This window comes from Saimiri boliviensis, chromosome 1 (genome assembly GCF_048565385.1).
Source record: "Saimiri boliviensis isolate mSaiBol1 chromosome 1, mSaiBol1.pri, whole genome shotgun sequence".
Taxonomy (NCBI): Eukaryota; Metazoa; Chordata; class Mammalia; order Primates; family Cebidae; genus Saimiri; species Saimiri boliviensis.
Genome location: NC_133449.1, coordinates 238233271 through 238259163, shown reverse-complemented (window position 1 = coordinate 238259163; position 25893 = coordinate 238233271). Strand labels below are relative to the sequence as shown.

General features: G+C 41.6%; 1 protein-coding gene and 2 pseudogenes across 3 annotated transcripts in view; 1 reads left to right on the top strand and 2 right to left on the bottom strand.

The window, feature by feature from the left end:
- The window catches only part of CDK7 (cyclin dependent kinase 7), a 53347-nt gene that overhangs the window by 14323 nt on the left and 13131 nt on the right, over positions 1 to 25893 (top strand). The window contains exons 3-8 of one of the 3 annotated variants that reach the window (XM_039470346.2): positions 5482 to 5515; positions 7648 to 7715; positions 8811 to 8879; positions 15337 to 15447; positions 17131 to 17249; positions 19790 to 19889. In XM_039470346.2, the coding sequence (XP_039326280.1) occupies positions 5482 to 5515; positions 7648 to 7715; positions 8811 to 8879; positions 15337 to 15447; positions 17131 to 17249; positions 19790 to 19889 (501 nt within the window). Of the gene's footprint in view, positions 1 to 5481; positions 5516 to 7647; positions 7716 to 8810; positions 8880 to 15336; positions 15448 to 17130; positions 17250 to 19789; positions 19890 to 25893 lie in introns of those variants that run through there. The other 2 variants (XM_039470349.2, XM_074385147.1) reach the window with 2 other exon arrangements.
- Positions 460 to 1848, bottom strand: LOC104651044 (cyclin-dependent kinase 1-like; annotated as a pseudogene).
- On the bottom strand, positions 11483 to 12621 carry LOC104651017 (malate dehydrogenase, cytoplasmic pseudogene; annotated as a pseudogene).

The following is a 25893-nucleotide window of genomic DNA, read 5'->3' as shown; positions in this document are numbered from 1 at the left end:
ATTATAGTAACAAATAGTTGGTACAGTGAGACCTACACACATATACAGAATTGTATTTAAATTCATATAGAATATTTACATTTTAAGTTATACTTTTGAAATTAGAAGATGAAGTACAGCTTAAGTTTGACCACAGAGAAATATATAAGACACGCCGGGCGCGGTGGCTCAAGCCTGTAATCCCAGCACTTTGGGAGGCCGAGGCGGGTGGATCACAAGGTCAAGAGATCGAGACCATCCTGGTCAACATGGTGAAACCCCGTCTCTACTAAAAATATAAAAAATTAGCTGGGCATGGTGGCATGTGCCTGTAATCCCAGCTACTCAGGAGGCTGAGGCAGGAGAATTGCCTGAACCCAGGAGGCGGAGGTTGTGGTGAGCCGAGCTCACGCCATTGCACTCCAGCCTGGGTAACAAGAGCGAAACTCCGTCTCAAAAAAAAAAAACAACAAAGAAATATATAAGACAAAAATAGACACAGTTAACAATAAAAACACAACTATCTCTTCTTGATAAAAGATGTGGAAACTTTTTGTCAGAAAGCTACATCTTCTTAATCTGATTGTCCAAATCATGAAAATATGGATGATTCAGTGCCATTTTGCCAGAAATTCTTTTGGCTAGATCGTAGATTGACATTTTTGAGAGCAAATCCAAGCCATTTTCATCCAAGTTTTTGACATGGGATGCTAGGCTTCCTGGTTTCCACTTGGGAAATGTATTCTTTTTTTTTTTGAGACAGAGTTTCGCTCTTGTTACCCAGGCTGGAGTGCAATGGCACAATCTCGGCTCACCGCAACCTCCGCCTCCTGGGTTCAGGCAATTCTCCTGCCTCAGCCTCCTGAGTAGCTAGGATTACAGGCACGTGCCACCATGCCCAGCTAATTTTTTGTATTTTTAGTAGAGACGGGGTTTCACCATGTTGACCAGGATGGTCTCGATCTCTTGACCTCATGATCCACCCGCCTTGGCCTCCCAGAGTGCTGGGATTACAGGCTTGAGCCACTGTGCCCAGCCGGGAAATGTATTCTTATAGTCCTGTAAAGATTCCACTTCTGGCCAGACTTCATTATTGGGAGTGCCCAAAGCTCTGAAAATCCTGAACAGTTGATCAATTTCTGAATTCCCATGGAAAAGTGGTTTCTTAGATGCTAGTTCAGCAAATATGGTGCCTGTACTCCAAATGTCAACTGGAGTCAAGTAACTAGCTGACCCCAGCAATACTTCTGGTGATCTGTACCAGAGTGTTACTACCTCATGTGTATATACTCTAATAGGTATTCCAAAAGCTCTAGCAAGGCCGAAATCAGCCAGTTTAATTGTTCCTTTGTCATCGATCAAGAGATTTTGAGGTTTTAAGTCTCTGTGAAGAACTCTTCTAGAGTGACAAAACACAATCCTCTGTAGGATTTGGTATAAATAACTCTTTAACAAGTGAAGAATCCATGTATTGGTCAGGAGGGATAGAATCCAAGTATTTCTTCAGATCCGTGGAAAGAAATTCAAAGATGAGATACAACCTGGAATCCTGCATAAGCACATCCTGAAGACTGACTATATTTGGATGACGGAGTTCTTTTAATAGAGAAATTTCCCGAATTGCGGTACTAGGAACCCCTTCCTCTTCACTTTCCAGTCAGATTTTTTTCATGGCTACCACTTGACCTGTAGTTTTGCGTCTACCTTTATACACAACTCCATAGGTACCTTCTCCAGTTTTCTCTATTTTAGTATAATCTTCCATAGTTAGTCAGTAGGTATGGTAGATCCCGGCTTATTATTCCACGGTGGCCGCAGAGGCAACTACCACAGCCGCGTCGCTTTCCGCTCACCTTCCAAGAGCCAGCTTTGAAGTGAAGTGCCTCTTCGTCTCTTTTTATAGTTTTTGTCTTGAAATCTATTTTATTTAATACAAATACTCCTGTTCTTTTTTGGTTTCCGTTGACAGTGAATATCTTTTTCCATTTCTTTATTTTCAGTCTGTGTGTCTTTATAGTTAAAGTGTGTTTCTTGTAGACAACAGATCATTGGAGCTTTTTTATCCATTCAGCCACACTGTGTCTTTTGATTAAAGAGTTTAGCCCATTTACATTCAGTGATATTATTGATAAATAAGAACTTTTATTCCTGCCATTTTGTTATGTGTTTTCTGGTTCTTATTTATAAGGGGAGAGAGGATGGCTGTAGCCTGGGAGGTAGAGGTTGCAGTGAGCCAAGTTTGCACCACTGCACTCCAGCCTGGGTGACAGAGTGACAGAGCGAGACTCTGTTTCAAAAAAAAAGGGGAAAAAAAGGGTCAAGCACAGTGACTGATGCCTGTAATCCCAGCACTTTGGGAGGCCCAGGCAGGTGGATCACTTGAGGTCAGGAGTTTGAGATCAGCCTGCCCAACATGGTGAAGCCTTGTCTCTACTAAAAATACAAAATTAGCTGGGCATGGTAGTGGACACCTGTAATCCCAGCTATCTGGGAGGCTGAGGCAGAAGAATCACTTAAACCTAGGAGACGGAGGTTGCAGTGAGCTGAGATTGCGCTATTGCACTCCAGCCTGGGCAACAAGAGCAAAACTCCATCTCCAAAAAACAAAGACTGATGCATTCTTGAGTATGTCAGTTGCATCTTTCCACTCCAGAATTTCTGCTTAATTATTTCAATGTTTGTTGAATTTACCTGATAGAATTCTGAATTCCTTCTCTGTGTTATCTTGAATTTCTTTGAGTTTCCCCAAAACAGCTATTTTGAGTTCTTTAACTGAAAGGTCACATATCTTTCTCTGCAGGATTGGCCCCCAGTGCCTTATTTAGTTCATTTGGTGAGGGTTTATTTTCCTAGATGGTCTTAATCAGGCGTCCCCAAACTTTTTACACAGGGGTCCAGTTCACTGTCCCTCAGACCGTTGGAGGGCCGCCACATACGGTGCTCCTCTCACTGACCACCAATGAAAGAGGTGCCCCTTCCTGAAGTGCGGCAGGGGGGGCGGATAAATGGCCTCAGGGAGCCGCATGCGGCCCGCGGGCTGTAGTTTGGAGACGCCTGGTCTTAATGCTTGTGAGTGTTCATGGATGTCTGCACATTGAAGAGTCAGGTATTTATTATAGTCTTCACAGTCTACACTTGTTTGTACATTCTTGTTGGAAGGTATTCCAAGTATTCAAAGAGAATAGAGTGTTGCAATCTATGTCTTCAGTCATTGTAACTGTATCTGTGTTAGGGGGTACCTCAAACTCAGCAATGCTGTAGTTCTTTTAAACTCATAGAGGTACCACCTTGGTGATCTTGGATAAGTCCAGAATTCTCTGTATTACCATTCTTCCTTCCCCTTTCTTCAGGCAGAGGAGTTGCTCCTATGTCCTCCAGCACCACAGGCCCATGGGGAGGGGAGTATTGCCAGGGTACCACCAATGTTACTTAAGGCCCAGGGCTCCTCAGTTAGCTCATGCTGGATGCTGCGGGGCCTGGGACTCACCTTCAGGACAGTGGGTTCCCCTCTGTTTTAGGGTAGGTCCTGAAATGCCATCCAACAGCCAACGCCTGGATTCATGGACCCCACTAGCCCACCTGGTACTCTTCCCAGTGTGGCCAAGCGTGTCCCTAAGCTGCAAGACAGTCCTCTTCACTCTTCCCTCTCCTTTTTTCAAACAGGAGTCTCTCCTGGTAGTCACTACTGCTCTGAATGTGCTGGGTGACACCTGAAGCCAGTATGTCTCAGAGTTTCAGCTGAGGCCCATGGTGTATACTACCTCATTACCACTGCTGATTATTCAGGGCCCAGGGGCTCTGTAGTGAGCAAATTATGAATCCCAAATGGCCTAGTTTTAAATAAAAAATTCTGTGTTTATTTTGTTTGTTTGTTAGAAGTAGCATCACTGTTGCCTAGGCTGGAGTGCAGTGGCACAATCATAGGTCACTGCAGCCTTGAGCTCTGGGGCTCAAGCAATTCTCCCACCTCAGCCTCCCAAGTAGGTGGAACTACAGGCATATACCAGCATGCCTGGGTAACTTTTTAAGTTTTTTTGTAGACGACGTCTTGCTGTGTTGACCAGGCTGGTCTTTAACTCCTATACTCAAGCGATCTTCCTACCCAGATCTCCCAAAATACTGGGATTATAGGCATGAGCCACCTGTATTTTTCTTTATTTGAGACAGCCTCTCTCTGTTGCCTAGACTGGAGTACAGCAGTGTGATCATGGCTCACTATAGCCTGGTCTCAAGCAATCTTCCTGCCTCAGTCTCCCAAGTACTTGGGACTGTAGGTACATGCCACCAATCCTGGCTAATTTTTAAAATTTTTTAGTAGACACAAGGTCTTACTATGTTGCCCAGGCTGGTCTTTTTATTTTTATTTTTATCTTTATTTTTTATTTTTTATTTTTTTAATTTTTTTTTAAGACGGGGTTTCACCATGTTGGTTAGGCTGGTCTTGAACTCCTGACCTCCGGTGATCCGCCTGCCTTGGCCTCCAAAGTGCTTGGATTACAGGCATGAGCCACAGCGCCCGGCCAAGGCTGGTTTTTTTTTTTTTTTTTTTTTTTTTTTTTTTGAGACAGAGTTTCACTCTTGTTACCCAGGCTGGAGTGCAATGGCGCGATCTCGGCTCACCGCAACCTCCGCCTCCTGGGTTCAGGCAATTCTCCTGCCTCAGCCTCCTGAGTAGCTGGGATTACAGGCACATGCCACCATGCCCAGCTAATTTTTTGTATTTTTAGTAGAGACGGGGTTTCACCATGTTGACCAGGATGGTCTCGATTTCGACTTTGTGATCCACCCGCCTCGGCCTCCCAAAGTGCTGGGATTACAGGCATGAGCCACCGCGCCCGGCCCCAAGGCTGGTTTTAAACTCAAGCAGTCCTCCCACCTTGGACTGCCAAAGTGCTGGAATTTATAAGTGTGAGCCACCACACCCTGCCAGTCTTTTTGTGATTACTGACAGGTAAGAGAATGTTCCTTACCCGGGTAATTAATTTTGTGTAAGACTAAACCTGTTGCTGTAATTTGTTATGTTTATTCCGAGTAACAACAGTTTAACCATTTTTTATATCCATCACAATTTGTAGTTTTGCTTTTTGAAAAACGTGGTGTCTAAGAGCATATTATTAGGCTTATTACCAACTATACAGCATGTTATTTTCTGTATCGTTCCTCCCAAGTAGGCTAACTTGATGTTAAATATTTATTTTAAGTCAGGATACCCTTAGTTATTTGTTCCACATTGAATCTTGAAAAGATAAAATAGATTTTTCTTAATTTTATTATTTGAATGTGTAGTTCGGAAACTTAAGGGACAAGAGTAGGTACTTGATTCTCTCTTATTAATTTTATCTTTCTGATCATGATTCCTATTCTCTTTTTGTCTACTAGGTACATATGGGTTGCTAATTTTTTTTTTTTCTATAGCCAAGTATTTGAAATATTTACATATTATTCATTTATTCTAAATAATTTAACACATTTTAATGTGTTTTTTTCCCCCCATTCTACCAGATCAAACTTGGACATCGATCAGAAGCTAAAGATGGTAAGTATTTCATGTAATCTGACAGATAGGAAAAGTTTTCTCCTTTTTTTTTTTTTTTTTTTTTTTAAAAAGGGTCTTGCTCTGTTGCCCAGGCTGGAGTACAGCAACACAGTCATAGCGCACTGCAGCCTCAAACTTCTGTTCTCAAGCATTTCTCCCACCTCAGCCTCCTGAATAGCTATAAACATGTGCCACCACTTGTGGTTAATGTTTTGTTTTTTGTAGAGATGGGGTCTGGCTATGTTGCTCAGGGTTGTCTCAAACTCCTGGCTTCAAGCTATCCTCCCACCTCGGCCTCCCAAAATGCTGGGATTACAGGCTTGAGCTACCATGCCCAGCATAAAGTTTTCATTCTCACTGAATAAATGAGCAAAGTGTTAATTAATAATCGTTAGTAATGGTTCTGGATAGAGTTATTGCAGGGTCCCTGAAGAGTAAAGGTAGATTCAGGATGGAGAAAGGAGTATTTGGTGATTTTTACCGATTGGATGTTCAGAGAAACATTCCAAATCACCAACATAAATGTAAGCCAGCAAGCTTAATTAGTCTTTCTGTCTTCATTACTGTTACAGGTGTTACAAGCCATTGTTTTTTCTGTTTCTGAGTTTCTAATTACTTGGAAAATTCAGGATACATTTTCATGAAAGTATATAAAGCTTATTATGGAATAGATAAATGAGGAAAATATTTTAGGAAATTTTCTTCCAAAGTCTTATTTATTAAGAGTCATCATAAAATAGCTATTGTAAAAGAGACCCATTATCTGTGTAAGTGCCAGTATATCTTATTTTTATTTTATTTATTTTTTCTGAGACAGAGTCATCCTCTTATTGCCCAGGCTGGAGTGCAGCGGTGCAATCTTGGTTCAGTGCAACCTCCGCCTTCCAGGTTCAAGCGATTCTCCTGCCTCAGCTTCCCTAGGAGCTGGAATTACAGGTGTGCGTCACCACACCCAGCCAATTTTTTGTATTTTTAGTACAGATGGGGTTTCACTGTGTTGGCCAGGCTGGTCTCAAACTCCTGGCCTCAAGTTATCTGCACATCTTGGCCTCCCAAAGTGCTGGGATTGTGAGCCACCCGCCTGGCCTGTATCTTATTTTTAATTTTGAAATCTCTCATTTGTATTGGAAAAGATATTATCTTATCACTAGTTTGCTTTTAGCACAAACAATATGCCACTAATATTTGTAGGGCAAGAGTAGGGAAGTTTATCACTTATATACTGCACCCTTATATATGTTGTTGGTCTAGTGGTCTTCAGATCCTAATATCCTATAGATAAAGTGAATTTTTTTTTTCACTATCGTAGTCTTTGTTAAGCTATTTAAAAAATAAAGCAATATAGGCCTGGCATGGTAGCTCACACCTGTAATCCCAGCACTTTGGGAGGGTGAGGTAGGTGGATCGCTTGAGCTCAGGGGTTTGAGACCAGCCTGGCCAGCATGGCAAAACCCTATCTCTACCAAAAATATCAAAAATTAGCCAGGCATGGAGGTGCACACTTGTGGTCCCAGCTACTAGGGAGGCTGAGGTGGGAGAATCACTTGAGTCTGGGAGGTGGAGGCTGCAGTGAGCCAAGATCATGCCACTGCATTCCAACCTGGCTGACAGAGTGAGACCCCATCTCAAAAAAATAATAATAAATGTAAAACGGCCGGGCGCGGTGGTTCACGCCTGTAATCCCAGCACTTAGGGAGGCCAAGGCGGGTGGATCACGAGGTCAAGAGATCGAGACCATCCTGGTCAACATGGTGAAACTCCATCTCTACTAAAAATACAAAAAATCAGCTGGGCATGGTGGTGCGTGCCTGTAATCCCAGCTACTCAGGAGACTGAGGCACGAGAATTGCCTGAACCCAGGAGGCGGAGGTTGCGGTGAGCCAAGATCGCGCCATTGCACTCCAGCCTGGGTAACAAGAGCGAAACTCCGTCTCAAAAAATAAATAAATACATAAAATAAAATAAAAAAATGTAAAATAACAACAGATTTGTCATAAAAATTGTCAAAGTACCCCTTATTTTTTTGTGGAATGTTCCGTTTTCTGAGATGACTAACCTTTCTTTAAAAAATATGGGTTTGTAAGGTTTGAGATTTCAGAATTACTCACTTTTTGCTTTGCCTTTTTATGTAGGTATAAATAGAACAGCCTTAAGAGAGATAAAATTATTACAGGAGCTGAGTCATCCAAATATAATTGGTGTGAGTATGATCAGAATTGTTACTGGGATTTGGGACTCTGCCTTTTCTTAATATAATGGATATTGATTAAAGGCTCAGCAAGATCACTTCTAGATGAGCCTTGCAGAAGCTTAAAGGAAGTGCATTTTCTATCCCAGTTGCTTCAGTAGGCATTGTCTTTAAAACTATACAACTGATTAAATGAAATATTTAATGTAGGCTAATTTTGTCAGAAATAATTTTGAAGTCAGGGAGCACTAGCATACAGTGGCTGAGAGTGTCAACCCGAATTCAAAACGTTTCTTTCTGCCTGTGTGAGACCTTGAGTGTGTTCCCTCACAACTCCCCAGAGTCCCTGCCTCATACATTGGTTGTGAAACTAGCTAATTGAATACATGTAAAGTATCTGAAATAGTGCCTGCCTGCCGTAAAAAGTATACTCATTCATTCAGTGATAGCTGCTGTTATTTAGAAGATTTCTTTAGTATCATGCTTGGGACTTTGTTAATTGGAAACTAGAATGAGGTTTTCATTGGTTAATTTCTTTTTTTTTTTTTTTTTTTGAGACGGAGTTTCGCTCTTGTTACCCAGGCTGGAGTGCAATGGCGTGATCTCGGCTCACCACAACCTCCGCCTCCTGGGTTCAGGCAATTCTCCTGCCTCAGCCTCCTGAGTAGCTGGGATTACAGGCACGCGCCACCATGCCCAGCTGATTTTTTGTATTTTTAGTAGAGACGGGGTTTCACCATGTCGACCAGGATGGTCTCGAACTCTCGACCTCGTGATCCACCCGCCTCGGCCTCCCAAAGTGCTGGGATTACAGACTTGAGCCACCGTGCCCGGCTCATTGGTTAATTTCTTAATTGTAACTCCAAATATTTGGGAGAAGAGGTTGGGTATTTTTTTTTTTAGTAAAATTTAATATTTTTGTACTTCAAAATACTAGTTTCTTTAATACTGTCCAAAAAGGACAAATGTCAAATTTAATCAAATGACTTAAGCTTTATAGGGAATTACCAATAGTTTAAATGCTTTTTAAATTTTTAAAAACTGCCTCAGTTGCTATGATACTGTCAGGAATTAGTGAATCACATTTTAATTTTTTTTACTTTGCAGCTCCTTGATGCTTTTGGACATAAATCTAATATTAGCCTTGTCTTTGATTTTATGGAAACTGATCTAGAGGTAAGATTAAGATTCCTGGAGAAATTCTTTTGTTCCAGTTTTTAAAAAAAAGAACCTGAATACTTGTGTTCTACCTAAGAAGATACTGGTAGTAAAAAAAAAAAAAAAAAAAGCTTAATTTTGTTGAAATCTGAATGTACTCTGAGTCAAAAGGATCTCTTTTTTTTTTTTTTTTTGAGACTGAGTTTCACTCTTGTTACCCAGGCTGGAGTGCAATGGCGCGATCTCGGCTCACCGCAACCTCCGCCTCCTGGGTTCAGGCAATTCTCCTGCCTCAGCCTCCTGAGTAGCTGGGATTACAGGCACGAGCCACCATGCCCAGCTAATTTTTTGTATTTTTAGTAGAGACGGGGTTTCGCCATGTTGACCAGGATGGTCTCGATCTCTCGACCTCGTGATCCACCCGCCTCGGCCTCCCAAAGTGCTGGGATTACAGGCTTGAGCCACCGCGCCCGGCCTGATCTCTTATTTTCTACTAATCATTTAGTGATATTTCCAGTGTTACATAAAGAGATTTGGATTTCATTGTGGCATTTCTGCCTATCAAGTTCCCATAGCTTGTTGACGTCATTTTTCGAGAAATGATCATTAGACTATAACTTTTTTTTTTTTTTAAGACAGTCTTGCTCTGTCACCAGGCTGGAGTGCAATGGCGTGATCTCAGCTTACTACAGCCTTCACCTCCTCGGTTCAAGCGATTCTCTTACCTCAGCCTCCAGAGTAGCTGGGATTATGGTGCCACCATGCTTGGTGAATTTTTTAGTAGAGACAGGGTTTCACCAGGTTGGCCACGCTGGTCTTGAACTCCTAACCTCAAGTAATCTGCCTGCCTCAGCCTCCCAAAGTGCTAAGATTACAGGCATGAGTCACCATGCCCAGCTGACTTGTAAGAATTTAAAGCTTATTTCCAGTCAGGTGCAGTGACCCACACCTATAATAATCTTAGCACTTTGAGAGGCCAAGGCAGGAGGACTGCTTAAGCCCAGGAGTTCAAGACCAGCCTGGACAATGTAGTGAGATCCTGTCTCTACTTTAAAAATTATATTAAAAAATAAAGAAGCTTGTTTCCATATAATCAGAGTAACGTCATTCTTTTGAAAGCCAAGTTTGGCAGAGTCTCATTCTGTTACCCAGACTGGATTGCAGTGGCATGATCTCAACCCACCACACCCCCTGCATCCCAGGTTCAAGCTATTCTCGTGCCTCGGCCTCTTCAGTAGTTGGGATTATAGGTGCCCACCACAATGCCTGGCTAATTTTTGTATTTTTAGTAGAGATGGAGTTTCACCATATTGTCCAGGCTGGTCTCAAACTCCTGACCTCAAGTAATCTGCCTGCCTCGCCTCACAAAGTGCCAGAATTACAGGTGTGAGCCACTGTGCCTGGCCAAGTTTCTTTCTAAAAAAATATAAAATCTTCTTTTTAAAAAATGTAAAATCCAACAAAAAAGAAAAAAGAAATTTAAAAATAAATAAAAATATAGAATCCATTAATGTTAGTCAAATCTCAAAAAATGAGCAATTTGGCCAAGCATGGTGGGTCACACCTGTAATCCCAGCACTTTGGGAGGCCAAGGTAGGTAGATCACAAGGTCAAGAGATCAAGAACATCCTGGCCAACATAGTGAAACCCCGTCTCTACTAAAAATACAAAAATTAGCTGGGCTTGGTTGCGTGCACCTATAGTCCCAGCTACTCGGGAGGCTGAGGCAGGAGAATTGCTTGAACCCGGGAGGCAGAGGTTGCAGTGAGCCGAGATCTCGCCACTGCACTCCAGCCTGGCGCCTGGTAATGGAGTGAGACTCTGTCTCAAAAAAAGAACAATTCAAGGATATGGAACAGCTGGAAGTTTTTTTTTTTTTTTATTTCAATATATATTTATTTAGAATGCACACTAACATCATGTTGATAAACTGTCATTCACAAACCTATACCAAGAAGCACATAATCTTTTGATTTTTAATTTTTATTTATTTTTTATTTTATTGCATTTTAGGTTTTGGGGTACATGTGGAGAACATGCAAGATTGTTGCATAAGTACACATGTGGCAGTGTGATTTGCTGCCTTCCTCCCCACTGCCTGTATCTGGCATTTCTCCCCATGCTATCTCTCCCCAACTATCTCCCTCCCCTATTTCCCCCCACAGACCCCAGTGTGTAGGAAGCACATAATCTTTAAAATGTGTTGTTCTTCACAAGTAACTTAACTATAACATTATTATTATTTGCGCCGGGCGCGGTGGCTCACACCTGTAATCCCAGCAATTTGGGAGGCCGAGGCGGGTGGATCATGAGGTCAAGAGATTGAGACCATCCTGGTCAACATGGTGAAATCCCGTCTCTACTAAAAATACAAAAAATTAGCTGGCCATGGTGGTGCATGCCTGTAGTCCCAGCTACTCAGGAGGCTGAGGCAGGAGAAATGGCTGAACCCAGGAGGTGGAGGTTGCGGTGAGCCAAGATTGCACCATTGCACTCCAGCCTGAGTCACAAGAGCGAAACTCTGCCTCAAAAAAAAAAAAAGTTATTATTATTATTTGGTACTTGAGTCAAAGACGACATTTAGATTCTTTGGCTTTGAGGCATTTAGTAACATTGTCTAGTCAGGCAGAGGAAAGAAATTCAAAAGCAGTTTCTTTTTCTTCTTTCAGTTCCTTTGCAGTAAGTTCTGTCTTCTCACATGAAAAATCATTAATAGGGAGACCTTCAACAAACTTCTAGGTCTTATTCTTGATTACAACAGGGAATGAGCAGAGCATATCATCAGGAATACCATAGGAGTTGCCATCAGAGTAACACCCATGGACACAAACTCTCCCTCTGACACAAACATGTCCCTGATGTGGTCACATACGGCTTTTGCAGCAGACATTGCTCTGGATAGTTTTCGAGCCTTGATGATAGCGGTGCCACGCTGCTGCATAGTCATGACAAATTCTCCTTGAGCCTGCTGTCATCTTTCAGAACTTCATAAACACAACTTCCTTTCCTTGCAATTTCACCTTGGCATGGTTGACATCTGGATACTGAGACAAGGAATGGTTTCCCCAGATAATGACATTTGTTACATCATTAGCAGTCACACCAAGTTGAAGAGCAATTTGAGCTTTAGCTTGGTTGTGATCCAAACAAGTCAAGCAACTGAAGTTCTCCTTGGGCATGGATGGAGCCAACTTGGAGGCAGTCAGGCAGTTGGTATTGGCTGGATTACCCACAACAATAACCTTAACTGACCTCTTGTAGTTCTCTAAGGCTGCACCCTGGGATTTGAAGATTTTCACATTTGCTTTCAGTAAATCTTTTCTTTTTTTTTTTTTTGAGATGGAGTTTTGCTCTTGTTACATAGGCTGGAGTGCAATGGCGCAATCTCGGCTTACCGTAACCTCCGCCTCCTGGGTTCAGGCAATTCTCCTGCCTCAGCCTCCTGAGTAGCTGGGATTACAGGCACGTGCCACCATGCCCAGCTAATTTTTTGTATTTTTAGTAGAGACAGGGTTTCACCATGTTGACCAGGATGGTCTCGATCTCTTGACCTTGTGATCCACCCACCTCGGCCTCCCAAAGTGCTGGGATTACAGGCTTGAGCCACTGCGCCTGGCCTCAGTAAATCTTTTCTCTCCATGCCTTTCCTTCCTGGCATGGAGCCCACGAGAAAGGCCACATCCAGGTTTTTGAAGGAAACCTCTTCATCTGTTGCGATGACATCTTTCAGGAGGGAAAGGGTACAGTCTTGCACTTCCATTAGGACAGGATATGCATCATGGGGGTGATATCTAACAGCCCAAAAATTATAGGCTGGTCTTTATCAAAGACAGATACACAATTTGACCAGCTTCTCCAGTCACAAGGACTCTGTGGTTCAGACATGATTGAAAACTGCAGGGACAATTTCAACACTTGCAAAATGAATCTCAGAAAGTTAGGTTACCTCTCCGAAGTTTTTTGTTTTTTGTTTTCCAAGATGGAGTCTCTCTTTGTCACCCAGGCTGGAGTGCAGTGGCATGATCTCGACTTACTGAAACCTCTTCCTCCCAGGTTTAAGAAATTCTCCTGCCTCAGCCTCCTGAGTAGCTGGGATTACAGGTGCCTGCCACCACGCCTGGATAATTTTTGTATTTTTAATAGAGGCGGGGTTTCCCCAACCATGTTAGCCAGGCTGGTCTTGAACTTTTTACCTCAGGTGATCTGCCTCCCGAAGTGCTGGGATTACAGGCACGAGCCACTACACATGGCCAGTACAGCTGGAATTATACACTGTTAGTGAGAAAGCAGTGAAATGATACAGTTTCTTACACAATTAAATACCAGCCAAATCAAAGCAAAAAAGGATTTCATACAAATTACCAAAAAGTAAAAGGAACATATTAACTGATCAAACTGATGATGACTGAGTCCATAGTCTATTGTGATGGGTCCTTCCAGCAACAATACCACTAGTATTGTGATCTATAATAGCATCACTAACAGTTGTGATAAGTATCACTAATCACTGATCTTGTATCTGGCAATATCACTGCTAGGTATTTATCTAAAAGAAAGAGGCTGGGAGTGGTGACTCACACCTATAATAATCCCGGCACTTTGGGAGGCCGAGGCAGGTGGATCACTAGAGGTCAAGAGTTTGAGCCGGGCGCGGTGGCTCAAGCCTGTAATCCCAGCACTTTGGGAGGCCGAGGCGGGTGGATCACGAGGTCGAGAGATCGAGACCATCCCGGTCAACATGGTGAAACCCCGTCTATACTAAAAATACAAAAAATTAGCTGGGCATGGTGGTGCGTGCCTGTAATCCCAGCTACTCAGGAGGCTGAGGCGGGAGAATTGCCTGAACCCAGGAGACGGAGGTTGCGGTGAGCCGAGATCGCGCCATTGCACTCCACCCTGGGTAACGAGAGCGAAACTCCGTCTCAAAAAAAAAAGAGTTTGAGACTAGCCTGTCCAACACAATGAAATCCCATCTCTACTAAAAAAGAAAAAAAAAAAAAAACTAGCCGGGCATGTTGGTGGTAGGCACCTGTAATTCCAGCTACCCGGGAGGCTGAGGCAGGAGAACTGCTTGAACTGGGAGGAGGAGATTGCAGTGAGCCCAGATCACACCACTGCACTCCATCCTAGGCAACAGTGAGACTCCCATCGCAAAAAAAAAGAAAAGAAAGAAACATATGCCAGAATTCACTTGGTACACAGATGTTGGGCTTTATTTATAATTATCAAAACTGGAACAGTCCAAACATCCATTATCAAGTAATTGTACAAAAAACCTGAAATACTACTCAGGAACAGAAACAAACTATTGATAAATGCAACAACATAGATGAATCTCAAATGCATTATACTAAGTGAAAGAACCCAGGCTAAAAAGACTGTATTGAATAATTTCATTTATATGATATTATGGAAAAGGCAAAACAAGCCAGAAACCAGATCAGTGACTGGGGGGGCTTTGGGGTAAAGGAAAGGAGAAGTACAGAGGGGCCTCGGAACTTTGGGAGGTTATGGAATTATGTATTGATTATAGTGGTAGTTACGTGACTGAATGCTTTTGTCAAAACTCATGGAACTATACACTAAAAAGGGTATATTTTACCTTAGATTTGATTTTAAAGAAAAAGGGAACTTTTAGTTTCTTTTTTTTTTTAGTTTTTCAGAAAGCGATTTATTTGGTGGGGGGAGGGAGGGAGGGAGGGACGGAGAGAGAGAGAGAGCGAGCGTGCAAGCGCGCGAGCTCCCATGCTGTTGTGGGAGGGTATCCCAGAGAGGAAATCCCAGAACTTTTAGTTTCTAACTGATAAATCTAGAAATAAACTGACATTAGGCACAGTTCACAAATAATGCCATCAAAACTCAGTCTTACACTTTAACTCAGCTCTGTTTTCTTCTCTGTTGCCTTCTTCATATGTACAGTTCTCAATATAGTATTCCAGACACTTCTTGGAATATGTGTGTAGAGTTTAATACTACCTGGGGAAAGAAGAGGTTTCTTTTCTTTGATTCTAGCACAAGTACTTGGCTTGATTGATTGACTTGGCTTGTATCCCTGAACCAGTCACTTGACCAGGAGACTACAGTGTGGTAATGGCCATGTCTGGGTCATGTGCATGTTCTTACCTCTGGAGACCTCACGTTGGCTCAGTTCTGTCTGGGACTAAGCTGAGAAAAGAGGTTTCCCAAAGGAATATTGAATGCTGTTGTGAGAAGATGCAAGGAAAAACAATAAGTGTTTGCTGCTTTCATGTGAAAGCAGTAGGGGACAAAGCACTGCTTTCTTTTCACACCAGAAATGCTCTCCCTACCCACATAAATGTGGAGATTCTGACAGTGCTTCCTGTGGAAACTTACGTAACCTCTCTTGAGAGTCTCCTGTATGGATACACTCGTTTTAAGTCTGTAAATTGTTTTTTATGGTAGAGTTTATTTGAAATAATAAAGGGCACCTGTATGTTTTATACTTGCTTTATAGGTTATAATAAAGGATAATAGTCTTGTGCTGACACCATCACACATCAAAGCCTACATGCTGATGACTCTTCAAGGATTAGAATATTTACATCAACACTGGATCCTACACAGGGTAAGGTTTTTAATATTGTTTCTTTATGCTAGTCAAGTTTTATGTAGCCCATTTAGTACATAATAGTCTGAATATGTAAATTGTTTAACAAAATGAAGATACAGCTGAACCATTTTATCCCATCTTTTTCCTATATATTCCCTTCAGTTGTTCCAGCCATTGGTGCTGTGAGGACTATGTGAAATTTAGAACTGGAAGAGATCTAGTCCCTCATTTTTTAAAAATAGATTAAGAGCTAAGTTGCTAAGTGACCTGACCATGGTTATAGCTTTTTTCAAGGTTGGCTGCTGATAGCAGACAGAGTATTAAAACACAGGTCTTGGGCCAGGTGTGGTGGCTCACGCCTGTGTTCCCGGCACTTTGGGAGGCCGAGGCAGGCAGATCACTCGAGCCCAGGAGTTCAAGACCAGCCTGGGCAATGTAATGAAAACTCGCCTCTGCAAAAAATACAGAAATTAGCTGGGTGTGTTGGTGCACATCTGTAGTCCCAGCTGCTCAGGAGGTTGAGGTCGGAGGATCACCTGAGCCCGGGAGGTGGGAGTTGCAGTGAGCTGAAATCACGCCACTGTACTCTAATCTGGGTTGCAAAGTGAAACCCTGTCTGTCTCTCAAAAATAAATAAATAAGGCCGGGCGGGGTGGCTCAAGCCTGTAATCCCAGCACTTTGGGAGGCTGAGGCGGGTGGATCACGAGGTCGAAAGATCGAGACCATCCTGGTCAACATGGTGAAACCCTGTCTCTACTAAAAATACAAAAAATTAGCTGGGCATGGTGGCTCGTGCCTGTAATCCCAGCTACTCAGGAGGCTGAGGCAGGAGAATTGCCTGAACCCAGGAGGCGGAGGTGGCGGTGAGCTGAGATCGCGCCATTGCACTCCAGCCTGGGTAACAAGAGCGAAACTACGTCTCAAAAATAAATAAATAAAAATAAATAAATAAATAAATAAAACAGATCTTTTGGCTTTAAGTTCAGTATCCTTTGTGCTACAGTGTTGTTGTGGGGAAAAAATATATAGTGATGGTCTTGGATTAACTCATACCATGCCAAAATACAACTAGAAAAGAAATGTTTCTAGTAGTTCTAAAATTCAAGGTACAAAATACAATGTATGAAAATATGGGAACATTCAGCTTTTTGAACAAGGCCGATAATTTAGCTAGGTAGATGTTCCTTATTTAGATAAGTAGTAAGAATATATAATTTATAACTAATAATTCTAATAGCTTAAGTTTGGAATCACTTTTAGGTTATTGCTGATGTCTTTTTAGCATAGATTTTGAAGAATGTTAATCCTCATTCTTTATATGATATGCATTTACAAATACTGTTTTTATGAAAGTTCATATTTTTATTAAATTAATAATAGGAACCATTTATTGGGTGCCCACTATGAGCCAGTCATTACACTAGACTACAGAGAATATCAGATTTAATCCTCCCAGAAACTCTATTAAAGTATGTAAATTGCGGCTTAGTGAAATTAAGTACCTTACCAAGGTTATTTAATATAACTAATCTAACTTTGCTTTGGTAAAATTTTAAATCAATGGAAAAAATATTAATTGTTTAAATTTCAGGTGTTAACCTATTTTTGCTAAGTTTAAAGTTATGCCGACTAAATGTGGCACTACAGTGTTCTCCCCTATCCTGCTTATTTGTTTGTTTAAAACTTCTGTCATATAGGATCTAAAACCAAACAACCTGTTGCTAGATGAAAATGGAGTTCTAAAACTGGCAGATTTTGGCCTGGCCAAATCATTTGGGAGCCCCAATAGAGCTTATACACATCAGGTTGTAACGAGGTAAGAATCCCTTAAAGCTGCATGGGCAGGATGTTGATCATAAATGAGCATCAACTGGCTTTTCTAAAATATCTTGGCAGAGTTCAGGAATCATTGTTGGTATCCTCTAAAAAAAATACTGCCTTGGGTATTAATTTCCTATTAAAAAAAGGAAAAAAAAATACTGCCCTTTTTATGTTAGGTATATTTTACCATGATGAAAACATACACAGCCCTTTTTCAAACAGAATTTAACTCAATCCTAAAACATTTACCTTGTAAATGGGAATAATTTATACTTTTACATTTTAGCTATGAGATAATCTAGAATTTCAGTGGCTATTCTACCTGATTTATTAGACCCATGTTTATTATATTGGTCAGTCCTGATTCTGTATCCTTCCATGTGAATGAAAATTCTGTGAATATCAATGTCTTGATATTTGAATTTTTCATATTAGTAATTATATTTTCTGTTTGTATTTTTGATGTGTAAAAACAGAAAATCACATTAAATAGAAATGATAAATTTTATAATTTCTGTCCCAGTGGCATTTTATTAATTTCCAAGACTTTCTTAAGGATCTGCAAAGATTTTCAAATTCTGTATTTTTTCTTTTCCTTTTTTCTTTGAGATGGAGTTTCGCTCTTGTTACCCAGGCTGGAGTGCAATGGCACGATCTCGGCTCACCGCAACCTCCGCCTCCTGGGTTCAGGCAATTCTCCTGCCTCAGCCTCCTGAGTAGCTGGGATTACAGGCATGTGCCACTGTGCCCATCTAATTTTTTGTATTTTTAGTAGAGACGGGGTTTCACCATATTGACCGGGATGGTCTCGATCTCTTGACCTTGTGATCCACCCGCCTCGGCCTCCCAAAGTGCTGGGATTACAGGCGTGAGCCACCACGCCCAGCCTCTTTTTCGAGACAGGATCTTGCCCTGTCATCCAGGCTGGAATGCAGTTGTGCAAACACTACTCACTGCAGCCTTGACCTCCTAGGTGCAAATGATCCTCCTACCTCAACCTCCTAAGGATCTGGGGCCACAGGCATGCCCTACCACAGCTGGCTAATTTTTTTTTTTTTTTTTTTGAGATAGAGTCTCACTCTGTTACCCGGGCTGGAGTGCAGTGGCACAATATCTGCTCACTGCAACCTCTGCCTCCTAGGTTCAAGCGATTCTCTTGCCTCAGCCTCCTGAGTAGCTGGGATTATAGGCGTTCACCACCACACCCGGCTAACTTTTGTATTTTTAGCAGAAAAGTGGTTTTACCATGTTGGTCAGGCTGGTCTCAAACTCTTGATCTTGTGATTTGCCCACCTTGGCATCCCAAAGTACTGGGATTACAGGCATGAGCCACCACACCTGGCCACAGCTGTCTTATTTTTTAAAGTTTTTGGGCTGGGCGCGGTGGCTCAAGCCTGTAATCCCAGCACTTTGGGAGGCTGAGGCGGTAGATCACAAGGTCAAGAGATCGAGACCATCCTGGTCCACATGGTGAAGCCCCATCTCTACTAAAAATGCAAAAAATTAGCTGGGCATAGTGGCGCGTGCCTGTAATCCCAGCTACTCAGGAGGCTGAGGCAGGAGAATTGCCTGAACCCAGGAGGTGGAGGTTGTGGTGAGCCGAGATCGCGCCATTGCACTCCAGCCTGGGTAATAAGAGCAAAACTCCGTCTCAAAAAAAATTAAATTAAATTTAAAAAAATAAAGTTTTTATCGAGATGGATCTTGCCATGTTGCCCAGGCTGATCTCAAAAGTCCTGCACTCAAGCAGTCCTCTCACCTCGGCCTCCCAGATTTATGGGATTACAGGTGTGAGCCATTGTGCCTGGCCCCAGATTCTCTATTTTAAATTATTTTGCCACCTTCTTTCAAATACGCATCATTGAGTATAAATCACCTAAGCCCTGAGTAAGAAGAAGGGGATGTGAGTAATTGTTTATGTAATTGCTAGATCAATTAAGCTCATCATTCAGGAACTCATAGAAACAGTGCCCTGTGTACAAGAGCATTGTTAACTGATGCTTTCTCATCTACCAGTGTCTCATATTGTCTCTGTCTGTAAATCAAATGTTGCTAATAAGTCAAGTTAAGATGAAGACTCTGAGAGTTGACAATGAGATTTAGCAGTGTGGACATCACTGATAAGCTTGATAAGAGTAGTTGTGGTAGAATGGTAAGGATAAAAGCCTGATTGAAAAGGTTTTAAGAGAGGATGGAAGAGAAAGAATTGGAGACAGTAAGAACAGACAATTCTTTGAACTAATCAGAGAATGAGGAGGTACCTGTTAGGGGAGATAGGGTCCAGAGAAGTTTAAGGCTGGAGGAATACTAGTATGTTTGTACATCACTGGGAAAGGTCTAGTAGAAAACAAAAGACTGATAATGTAGGAGAAAAAGGAGAGAATTGCAAAGGTATTGTATTTAAAACTTCATGAAACAGTATGGTATCTAGTGTTTAAAATGGATTGGCTTTAAAAACCGACAAGGATCATTCATCTCTAAGATGTGCTTTGATAATTGTATGCTAAAATGATACTAATTCTTTTTGTTCTTTAGGTGGTATCGGGCCCCTGAGTTATTATTTGGAGCTAGGATGTATGGTGTGGGTGTGGACATGTGGGCTGTTGGCTGTATATTAGCAGAGTTACTTCTAAGGGTAAGTCTAAATTAATGTACACACTTTAATATTGCTGTTGGAGTTATTTGTTCTTACAGTTTGTATAAGAATTCTTGTCCTAGCCCGAGCATGGTGGCTCATGCCTTCAATCCCAGCACTTCGGGAGGCAGAGGCAAGCGGATCACTTGAGGTCAGGAGTTCGAGGCCAGCCTGGTCAACAAGGTGAAACCCCTGTCTCTATTAAAACTAGAAAAATTAGCCAGGCGTGGTGGTGGGTGCCTGTAGTCCCAGCTACTCAGAAGGCTGAGACAGGAGAATCAATTGAACCTGGGAATCGGAGGTTGCGGTGAGCCGACATTGCGCCACTGCAGTCCAGCCTGGGCATCGGAGCAAGACTGCGTCTCAAAAAAAAAAAAAACAAAGAATTCTTGTCCTACCAATGTCCTTAAAACAAAAGCCTACAAATAGACCAATTTTTAAAGAGCCAAATGCAGCATTTTAAAATAAATGTTAATATGAAATGAGAATAGCTTCCATTTAGGACAATAAGAACTTTATTGTAGATAGTTTTATACTTCAGAACATAGAAATTCACTTGTAATATGGCAGTACCTCTATAATAACTAAATATGTTTAGATAAACTTTTGTCCTCATGAGGGGTTTTTTGTTTGGAGCTGTTTTAAGTAGGCTTTAGGAGATACATAAAACCAACCACTGCAGCTAACGTTCTGTATAACTTCAACCTTGTGTGAGACCAGTATTTTAGTGCTGTTGAAACAGAACAGATACAATGTTACTATAGGATTTCTCTATCACAGACCATCATCTTATAGTAAGAAAATCCCTAGGCTGGGCGCAGTGGCTCACGCCTGTAATCCCAGCACTTTGGGAGGCCGAGGCAGGTGAATCACAACGTCAGGAGTTTGAGACCAGCCTGACCAACATGGTGGAACCGCATTTCTTAAATTAAAAAAAAAAAAAAAAAAAATCCCCTACTTACCCTCATCAAAGAGAAAAATGTTACTTGGAAACTTCTCTTTAGCTGTGCTTGTACTGCCGTATAAGTACCACACACTAACCGATTGCGCCACTGGAGTTCCACTTCTTTAGCTGTAAAGTTTAGATCTCCAGAAAGACTAGCCCTTCTGAATGATGAAGGTAAAGGGATACTGGGGAATCCTGAAGCCAGGAGTTTTTTCTCTCTCCATATTCCAATCCCTGCTGTCCTTCTCCTCAAGCCATGTGTATTTAAAGAAATTCAAACCAAGATTGAATAGCTTTTTTTATCTCCTTGAACACAGAAAACAACTTCTGTACACCAAAGAGAAAAGTTAACACTAAACTAAAAATGTTTAAACTAAGCATACTGGTGGCTCATGCCTATAGCCCCAGCTACTTGGGAAGCTGAGGTGGGAGGATCACTTGAGCTCAGCCTGGACAATATAGCAAGACCCCAATCTCTTTAAAAAAAAAAAAAAAAGTAAATTCTGTGCATCATTTTGAGAAGCTCACCCAATGGGCATTTTTAGAGTAACCCACGCATTCAAACTTGAAGGTGATATTATAATCACAGTGCTAACGGGGTCCTGTGAATCAGCTGGCATGACGTATCTGCTACTTATATGAACACAGAGTGTACCGGAAATTCACATTGAGAATTTATTAACTGCCAAAATCCATTCATGGCCAAGAACAAAACAGAATTCCATATGAAGGGAGACAGCAGTTGAGAGTAGACAGGTTAGAGAGTGTGGACCTGTTAACAATCATACTTGGAAATTTATTAGCCATTGGCTTTGTTGCTGGAATAATCTTTAAAGTTATAAGGAAAATGAAATGCAGACTCTAAGAAGCTTTCTAAGAATTGTACTAGTGTGCGATACTGCTTGTCATATTTTAAGCTATCCCTGCACTCAATTGAAAAGGTAGAAATGTTGCCCATATGAATGCTTAGCCAGGGATCACCAAATAGTTATTAAGGATCTTCAGATAGTAATGAATACTTCCAAAATGAAGCTGTTTTCCAGCTTCCTGGAAAACATTGTGAAACCCTGTCTCAAAAAAAAAAAAAAGATAGATGGACTATAGTAGAGAAAAGATCAAATTAACAGATTGGTCCAAGATTGATTCTAGAATGTATCAAGAGAAAACAAAGAAAATGGAGGGTAGGAAAGCTCAAGAAAATAGAGAAGCATTGCTGGATGTGAATCTTCAGACCGACATCACCATGAAGAGTACAATTATGAAAATTACAAATAAAACTTCAAGTGTTCTAAAGGCTTTGCATAAATGAATGAAAAAAATACCTGTGCCGAGACACATTATTGTCAAATTTCAGAATACAAAGGCTTAAGGAAAATATTTTATTTCCACAGAGAAGAAAAGCAGCATACATAGAAAAGAAAATAAAGGATTAGGGAAAAGAATGGCATGAGCCTTCTCAGCAACAGCATTGGAATCTAGAAGTCTTCAGTTTGTGAGGGAAAATGATTCTCAACCTAGAATTCTTTGTCTGTTTATATTTTCAGTTAGCTCTGAGAGTAACTATAATTTATTACATCAGAAATTTACATCTAGGCCAGGCAGGGTAGCTCACTCCTGTAATCCCAGCACTTTGGGAGGCCAAAGCGGGTGGATTGCTTGACCTCAGGAGTGTGAGACCCACTTGGGCAATGTGGTGAAACCCTTTCTCTTCCAAAAATATAAAAATTAGCTGGGCATGATAGTGAGTGCCTGTTGTCCCAGCTACTCCAGAGGCTGATGTGGGAGGATCACTGGAGCCTGGGAATTGAGGCTGCACTGAGGTGAGATAGTGCCAGTGCACTCCAGCCTGGGTGACAGAGTGAGACCCTGTCTAAAAAAAAGTAAAAAAAGAAAGAAATTACCAGACATGGTGGTGCATGCCTATAGTCCCAGCTATTTGGGAGGCCTAAGTGGGAGGATTGCCTGAGCCTGGGAGTTGAGGCTGCAGTGAGCCATGTTTGTGCTACTGCCCTCCAGCTTAGGCAACAGTGTGACCCTGTCTCAAAAAAGAGAAAGTTTAGTGCCAGGCAAGGTGGCTTACACCTGTAATCCCAACACTTTGGGAGGCTGAGGTGGGTGGATCACCTGAGGTCAGGAGTCCGAGACCAGCCTGGCCAACATGGTGAAACCCTGTCTCTACTAGAAATACAAAAATTAGCAGGACATGGTGGCAGGCACCTGTAATCCTAGCTACCCCAGAGGCTGAAGGAGGAGAATCTCTCAAACTCAGGAGGTGGAGGTTGCAGTGAGCCGAAATTGCACCATTGCACTCTAGCATGGGTGACAAGAGCAAGACTCCGTCTAAAAAAAAAAAAAAAAGTTTAAGAAGTTTTTGGACGCGCTCTACCATAACACAAGAGTAAACCAATAGGAAGACATGAGATGCAAGGAACATAAGCTTCAACACAGGAAAGAGGCCATCAGAATTCCCATTTAATAGTGAAGGAAAAGGGCCGGGCGCAGTGGCTCAAGCCTGTAATCCCAGCACTTTGGGAGGCCGAGGCGGGCGGATCACGAGGTCGAGAGATCGAGACCATCCTGGTCAACATGGTGAAACCCCGTCTCTACTAAAAACACAAAAAAGTAGCTGGGCATGGTGGCGCTTGCCTGTAATCCCAGCTAGTCAGGAGGCTGAGGCAGGAGAATTGCTTGAACCCAGGAGGCGGAGGTTGCGGTGAGCCGAGATTGCGCCATTGCACTCCAGCCTGGGTAACAAGAGCGAAACTCCGTCTCAAAAAAAAAAAATAGTGAAGGAAAGTTCTGAGAAAGCAGGTATACATCGGGCGTGGAGAGTAGCTAGTCCAGATTGGAGCAGATGGAGTGAGGACCTCAGCAGGGGCGGCTTCCAGGAAAAAAAAAAATTGAACTGATGGTTATGATTGGTTTGGTCATATAGAAACTGATATTTAATAACTGGAATATTTAGCTTATGTATGTATAAACCAAGTTGCCAAATAAGGCAGCAGGAGTTGGTGGTGGAGGGCTAGGAAATCATTACTTTAGGAAAACCAAATTGTATAAGAGAATTAATCTTTTTTTTTTTTTTTTTGAGATGGAGTTTCACTCTTGTTACCCAGGCTGGAGTGCAATGGCACAATCTCGGCTCACCGCAGCCTCCGCCTCCTGGGTTCAGGCAATTCTCCTGCCTCAGCCTCCTGAGTAGCTGGGATTACAGGCATGCGCCACCATGCCCAGCTAATTTTTTGTATTTTTAGTGGAGACGGGGTTTCACCATGTTGACCAGGATGGTCTCGATCTCTTGACCTCATGATCCACCCGCCTCGGCCTCCCAAAGTGCTGGGATTACAGGCTTGAGCCACCACGCCCGGCCGAGAATTAATCTTAATATTGCCTCTGCACTGAACAAAAGTTACAGTTATCAAAAATAAGAGGGAAAGACGGGTTAAAGAACCAACTTTTATTATGTCTTTAGTACTATTCAAGGTTTAACAAGGTTCATTTATTTAATACAAATAAAACATTTTAAATACACAGCTTAAGTTCCAAAGCAGCTCTTTAAGAAAAAATTGGTTTTTTTAGTATGGATATTTTCAAACATGCAAAAACTGTAGTAAAATGAGCCTCTGTCTGTACTCATCAACTTGCTTGCTTCAGTAGTTTCAAACATATGATCCATTTTATCAGTACTCGACCACAGTAGATTTTTTTTTTTTTTCTTTAGAAGCATGTGGAATTATCAGCCTATAATTAAGAACTAAATAGATTTGGCTTTTAGTTTGGTTAACATCATGTGAGCATTACAGAGATCTGAGTAGAGGACAGTTTTTTGTTTTTGTTTTTTTTTTGGAAAGAGAAAAAGAATAATAAGAAAAAGAATAAAGAAGAGGAAGAAAGAGGAAGAGGAAGAGGGAGAGAGAATGGGGGTATTGCTTTGTTGCCCGGGCTAGAATGCAGTCAAAATACGGGTATGCCTATAATTGTCCTTAATAATGGAGACATGAAAGAAAATGAGGGAAGAGAGTAACAAACAAGGAGCCAACCAACATTTCGTTTAAACTTCTAAGTTGATATGATGTGGTACTGATAAGAGTGTACATTTTGTGTAAAGTGGAGAGCTCTATAAATGTTAATTACGTCCACTTGTTCCAGATCTGAGTTCAAGTCCTGAACATCGTTGTTACTTTTCTGTCTCATTGATCTATCTAATATTAATGTTGAAGTCGCCCACTATTATTGTGTGGGAGTCTAAGTCTCTTTATAAGTCTTTTATGTCTGGGTATTCCTGTATTGGGTGCGTATATATTTAGGACCTTTAACTCTTCTTGTTGTTGCATTGATTCTTTTATCATTATATAATGTCCTTCTTTGCTTCTTTTGATCTTTGTTGCTTTAAATACTATTTTATCAGGGGCGAAAATTGTAACTTCTGCTTTTTATTTATTTATTTTTGCTCTCTGGTTGGTTGGTAAGTCTCTCTCCATCCCTTGTTTTGAGTCTTTGTGTATCCTTGAATGTGAGATGGTTCTGGATGCAGCATACAGTTTTAGTTTTTTGTCGAAATTGCCTGTCTGTCTTTGAATTGGGGAATTTAGTCAATTTAAATTTAGAATTAATAATGATATATTGCTTTTTGATATTTTTTAGAAAGGCTGATACTGTTTGTTCCTTTCTATGTGTAGTGGTTCTTTCAGAAGCTCTTGTAAAGCAGGCCTGGTGGTGATGAATTCTCTGAGTGCTTGCTTGTTCACAAAAAACTTTATTTTTCCTTCACTTATGAAGCTTAGTTTGGCTGGATGTGAAATTCTTGGTTGAAAGTTCTTTTCTTTAAGGATGTTGAATATTGGTCCCCACTCTCTTCTGGCTTGTAGGGTTTCTGCTGAGAGATCTGCTGTAAGTCTGATAGGCTTCCCTTTGTGGGTAACCTGACCTTTCTCTCTGGCTGCCCTTAATATTTTCTCCTTCATTTCAACCCTGGTGAATCTGACGATTATGTGCCTTGGAGTTGCTCTTCTTGAGGAATATCTTTGTGGTGTTCTCTGTATTACCTGGAGTTGAATA